The sequence below is a fragment of the Ranitomeya variabilis genome, chromosome 3 (genome assembly GCF_051348905.1).
Source record: "Ranitomeya variabilis isolate aRanVar5 chromosome 3, aRanVar5.hap1, whole genome shotgun sequence".
Taxonomy (NCBI): domain Eukaryota; kingdom Metazoa; phylum Chordata; class Amphibia; order Anura; family Dendrobatidae; genus Ranitomeya; species Ranitomeya variabilis.
Genome location: NC_135234.1, coordinates 766,000,027 through 766,006,213, shown reverse-complemented (window position 1 = coordinate 766,006,213; position 6,187 = coordinate 766,000,027). Strand labels below are relative to the sequence as shown.

Here is a 6,187-nt window from a genome sequence, read left to right as displayed (position 1 = left end):
AAACCCCTTTATTACACAGTCTTTGCCTCCCATGCACCCGTCTTTCACACCAGCTCACTCATCTCTGTAGCCGCTCATTACTGACCACCAGTGCAGCGCTCTTCGTCTTCTCCTGCTCCTTCACTGATATGTTGGTGCCTTCTTCTCCCAGGGAAACCACCAAAGCTTCCTGCACCCTCTAACTCCTCCTGCCCGCCATCATGTCAGGTCCTTCAGCTCCACTAGCGCTCAGCATTTCCAGGCTTCCTCTCTAGGGCAGAGCCGCACTCTCCGCTCTTGCTGCCAGCCAAGGACACTGAGCGTTGACTGCAGAGGATGGGTTATGTCCTGTTTGTACTGCGCATGGCAACCTTTTTAGTGCAAGCGCGGCACAAACTTCAGGAGTGGGGGAAAATTCACAAACGGTACTTTTTTCTATCGGACACTATGTACGGCAAAGAAAACCACCAGGTTTTCATGAACTGTCCGTAAATGTAAGGAGGACAGTTGGCAACCGTTATATACATACACCACTCATATTCTATAGTTTAATAACATAAACAGCTGTCACATTTACACTCAATGACGTCTGTATCCTAAAGCGTTCCAGATACATTTACGGAGAACTTCATCTCTAAGTCCATAAATTACAGGACTGATAAATCTGGGAAGGCAGGTAAGAGCAAAGAAATGAATAAACCGCATGTAATGCGCATCATGTTTCATCTCTGTGTAAGGTGGAGACCAAGAAGCAAAATATAGAAGGAGCTGAAACGCGTGAAGGGCAACAGTTCGAGATGCCTTGAAAGCAGAAGACTTCTCTGAGCTGATCTTTAAGGCCACCACCATGATGTTGACATAAGTATAAAGAATTATCAACACTCCCAAAGCCAGGCTAAGGATGAGTGTGATGGACCAAAGAGACTTTTGCATTTCAGTAATTTCCAATAAATTCACGTTACATTTAATATAAGAGGCAAAAAAATCCATGCGCACTGATGTCATGAGTGAAATGAAATCTGCAGCGCAGGGGACCAGTCCTACCACCCAGATCACAATGGCGGTGGTTTTACACCGTGGTCCCGTACACAGTTCAACATGTCGTAGTGGGAAGCAAACAGATATGTAACGTTCCAGGGCCATGGCCATCAAGATGTACAGGGTCGTTCTGAATGTAGACGATCCGAGTGTGATCAAGACGTAGCAGACGGGAACTAAGAAAGTTATAGCAAACACTGTGGCCAAAAGTAAGAGGAAGCCCACCAGGAGATACAAAGTGTCATTGATAAGCATGTGGGCAAACAAGATGTAACGAGCGCTGTCCCGAATGTTGGGTGTGGTAAAGTAGATCTTCAACATGACAGCCATAAGGTAGAGGAAGACACCAAAGCAGAACACAGCTGGTGGAATCACGGACATCCTCACAAAGGTCCAACTACTACTGGAATAAGAAGAGTTTCCAGACCTAATATGTTCCTTGAAGAAGTCCTCCTGGAATAGAGTCATTCGGGCAGTTTGGTTTAATAGATTATTAGTTGGTCAATCAAACATTCGTCATATTGTTAGAAGATGGGCCGGCGACAATGAATTATGGTGTCCGACTCCTAGTTACCAGAATTTTTACCTTATATCTGCACTTGTTCTTAGATTATGCCCCTAAACACACCTAACCATCAAATGACTCCACCATCAAGCCCCAAAAATGTAAAAGCTCCAGCCTTGAATTTAAAATAAATAATTTGCAATTTTTTAAATAATATTACGCGCCATTATTAGTTGAAGGGGAGGTGGCACCATAGGTTATTGCCTACTCAACCAAAACCATTGTACCAACCCAAATTATAGCTTGTAAAGGCAATTGTTAATGAATTTTCCGACACAACATGTTATAGGGTATATATTGTCCTCTCAAGAAATTAACAGAAAAAACTTTTCTCATGAAACAGATTTTTGTGGGGCTAAAAGTTTTAAAAACAAATGAAAATAAAATAGACAAATTTTGACGGTTTTTTTACCGTCTCCTAAAAATAAAAAGCTAGTTTATGAATAAACAAAGTGTGCCCAAAATGGAGTCATGAAAAAATACAATGCGTTAAGCAAAAGTAAGCTATAAAAATCAAAAAAATAAAAAATGCCGAACTCAGCACTGTATAATGATTCTTAGTTTTGGATGTCCTGATCTCATATTTCTTACCAACCAACAAGGCGATAAATTTTTTTTTTTTTATGAAAGGACAAATACTGCATCTTTTGCCTTTTATTTGCCAGTTGCATTTCTCGGTTTCTTGTTTCTCGGTTATCTCCCAAATAATTACCTTTTCTTGCCATTATTCTGTCCCCGTTATTTAAGATTTAGTTTAATGAGGTGCCTTGATATAACATAGGGAGACATTCATGTAGGATTATTTTAGATCCATTTACTGACAACTGTATGGAGCACAGAAAGTAGGTATTTATTATTATTTGATTCAAATTTTTAAAGCCTTTGGGGTCTTTAAGTGAATGGTTTTGTTCTTTATCCAAATCTGTTTTTAAAGAGTTAATTATTAGTGATGAGCGAGCGTGCTGGGATAAGGTATTATCACGCTCGGGAGCTAACCGAGGGTCTTCATGTAGGGGTTGTCTGTTTGTTAGGAAATCCCCGCATGTGTTGCGGCTGTTGAACAGCCCTGAGACATGCAGCTGCGGGGACTCAGACATATTATTCGAGCACGCCGAAAACACTCAGTTAGCACCCGAGCATGATCACATCTTATCCCAGCATGTTCGCTCATCACTATTATTTATACCTTTGTTCTTAGAGTACTTATTATTTTACCCATTTTTTATTTTAATACTCTAATTTAAAAAAAAACCAACATGTTATTCAGAGCAAATACGCTTAAGGTTAGGGTTAGGGTTAACCCTAACCCTGCTCTCCAGAATCCACCATATGGCATGGCTATAATTGTGTGGCGCTGGTTGTAGCTGTCTACGTGTAACACTGTATTTCCAAGAGACTGAATCACCTCCCAATTCAATCAATAAAAATTGAGCAACCGTTTTTGAATATACAGCTGCGAACTTTAGATTTATTCCACTACAGTTTCTGTATCTAATAGATTTTATTAAAGTGGCAAAAAAGGGTAATTCTTAGGGAGATACAGTATCTCCTAATTTGTTCTCCAAAATGCGAGAAACGCACCTGGAAATCGCAAAAAGGTTTTTTCAGTTGAGGTAAAAAATGCAGAATTTGTCCTCTCCGTAAAAAAAGAAATCTACCACCATGCCGGATGGTAGGGAATATGTTATAAGAACAATCATCAGTTGTGATTCTGACCGTATCATTTATTGCCTGGAATGTACGATGTGTCATTTATTCTACATCAGACGCACAACTAGGAAATTACAGAAAAGAATATCGCAACGTACAGTGGGTACGGAAAGTATTCAGACCTCTTTAAATTTTTCACTCTTTGTTTCACTGAAGCCATTTGGTAAATTTAAAAAAAAAATTATTTTGTTCTCATTTCTCATTAATGTACACTCTGAAACAGACTGAAGGACCTTTCTAAATGTTTAGGAAGCCATTGCAGGTGTTTTCTGTTAATTATTCTAATTTACTGAGATAATGACTGTTGGGTTTTCATTGGCTGTAAGCCATAATCATCAACATTAACAGAAATAAACAGTTGAAATAGATCACTGTGTGTGTAATGACTCTATAGAATATATGAGATTCACTTTTTGTATTGAAGAACTGAAATAAATTCAGTTTTGGATGATATTCTATTTTTGTGAGAAGCTCCTGCACATAGAGGGAATGTAAAGAGTCAACCAAGTTATGGGATTGAGAAGGCTTCCTGTCCGGAGATGACGGAGATCAACAGAAGAAGGAGTTTATAGTGGAAATGGACTGAAGCATTAGAATGAATAGAAAACAACAGAATGCAATGAGTTTATAAATGCTACGATGCTCGATATTAATGGTATATATGTATATGATTTGTTATATTTTATGCATCACTGCTTTCTGATTGGTGGATCATTATTTTGAATAGTTTCTGACATATCACATACAATATCTCTATGACTAAGGGCAGTATAATATGCCAGAAACCCATCAGAGACGTCTTCATGAGCCGGCAAAATGGTTTTTAACTAATTTGACATTATACAATATTGTTTTATAAGTGAAGTTCCTGCTTTTTTTGCCCAAAATTTTCCCATACAGCTATAGACAAGGCCGAGCATCGGATGGAATGGTGTGAAGCCGCTACCACTGGACTCTGGAGGAGACGTGATCTGTGCAGTGACGGATCGCACTTCTCTATCTGCGTCTGATGGAGGAGTCTGGGTTTGGTGACTCCAGGAGGACGTTACCCCCTGACTGCATTGTGCCCCTAGTATAGATGATGAAGGATAATGCTATGGGCTTGTTATTGGGGGTCAGCCTAGGCCCCTTAATTCCAGTGAAGGGAAATCTTAATCTTCAGCACAAGACATTGAGGACAATTGTAGCTTTAGCTTTGTGGGAACAGTTTGGGGAAGACCCTTTTGTGTTCCCCATGATTGCTCCCAGTGTACAGCCACCATATAAACATGGTTGGGAGGGTTTGATGGAAGAAGATGACCGGCCGCCCAGAGCCCGACCTCCAACTGTGTCCAAGACCACGATTCACCAAGGTAAGTGTTGGTTAGAGCTATAAACAAAAGCCAACAACTCCTACAATAGATGAGATGTTGCAGTCACTGACTTACCATAGAAGAATGTTATGACCCCAATGGCAGAGGGTCTCAAAAGTGAATACCAAGTCTGCAAACACAAAAAACCAGCTCATAGGGCAGTGGTAACTGGGCTGACCGTATATCTAATCCTAGCACCACAAATAGCAGCAGCCGGGGAACGTGCCTACGTTGGTTCTAGACGTCTCGCGCCAGCCGGAGAACTAACTAACCCTAGAAGGGAAAAGATAGACCTTTCTTGCCTCCAGAGAAAAGACCCCAAAAGTTGGATACAAGCCCCCAACAAATAATAACGGTGAGGTAAGAAGAAAAGACAAACGTAAGAATGAACTAGATATTTAGCAAAGAGAGGCCCACTGACTAATAGCAGAATATAGTAAGATGACTTATACGGTCAGCAAAAACCCTATCAAAATTTCCACGCTGGATATTCAAGAACCCCCGAACCGTCTAACGGCCCGGGGGGAGAATACCAGCCCCCTAGAGCTTCCAGCAAAAATCAGGAATCACATTTAGTACAAGCTGGACAAAAAAATAAGAGCAATGCAAATAACCAAAAAACCAAGAAGCAGGACTTAGCTAAATTTTGCAAGATCCAGGACCAGCAGACAGGAGCAAACAGAAAGGAACTGATTACAACGATGCCAGGCACCAGACTGAGAATTCAGGAAGTTTATATAGCAACACCCCTGGACTAACGACCCAGGTGGGTGCCAAACTGAGGAAAGACAATCCCAGAGTCATATCACTAGTGACCACAAGAGGGAGCCAAAAAAGTCTAATTCACAACAGAAGAACTAGTCTTGCTCATGTGTCAGCATGAATTTAAAAAAAAATAAAAAAATTGGGTCTTGAAACCAATGGCAAAAATGTATAATTCAAGAGTCGCTAATTTTGAAATGTCTTCAGTATTTTGGGATTTTCTTTACAAAGTAAGAAATTATCCAGAAGAAACCATTCCCAATTGTAAGATTTCCACCCGGTTCGGGTTGTGTCCCATCCTCATAAATGATTCCATGCAGGAAGATACTGAGATTTATAGATCTGACATCTTCTCCCTTAAGAAATTTAAACTAGTAGTGTTTACTTGGAAATATTTCTTCAGGTGAGAAACATCTCCCACATGGTGAGCACCGGCGCCAACATCTGTGTCCTCGTGGAGAGCTGAATGCCAGGAGGCTTCTCTCTTGTTTTGCCCATTTTACGCTTGACCAAGAAAATGATTCCCTAATCCTCTGTGTAAAGATGAGCAAAACTTTGCTGTTTGTTTTACTGGTAATTTTCTAAGAAGTAAATGTTTAGTTATGATATTACGGAGGCTGAAAGACTGTAATACTTAATAACTGCACAGAAAACACTGCCATTAATGAGAGAAGACAGTGACGGACCCCGCACTATACATGGAGGACAGGAAAGAATGACAGACCCCGCAATATACATGGAGGACAGGTAGAGAGTGACAGACAGAGAGTGACAGACCCCA

At 40.5% G+C, this 6,187-nt stretch overlaps 1 protein-coding gene across 1 annotated transcript; it reads right to left on the bottom strand.

Moving 5' to 3' along the window:
* Window positions 1-558: 558 nt before the first annotated feature.
* Window positions 559-1,485, bottom strand: LOC143817800 (odorant receptor 131-2-like). Its single transcript, XM_077299265.1, has one exon. The coding sequence runs from the start codon at window positions 1,483-1,485 to the stop codon at window positions 559-561; it is 927 nt and encodes a 308-aa protein (XP_077155380.1).
* Between the last annotated feature and the right edge of the window lie 4,702 nt (window positions 1,486-6,187).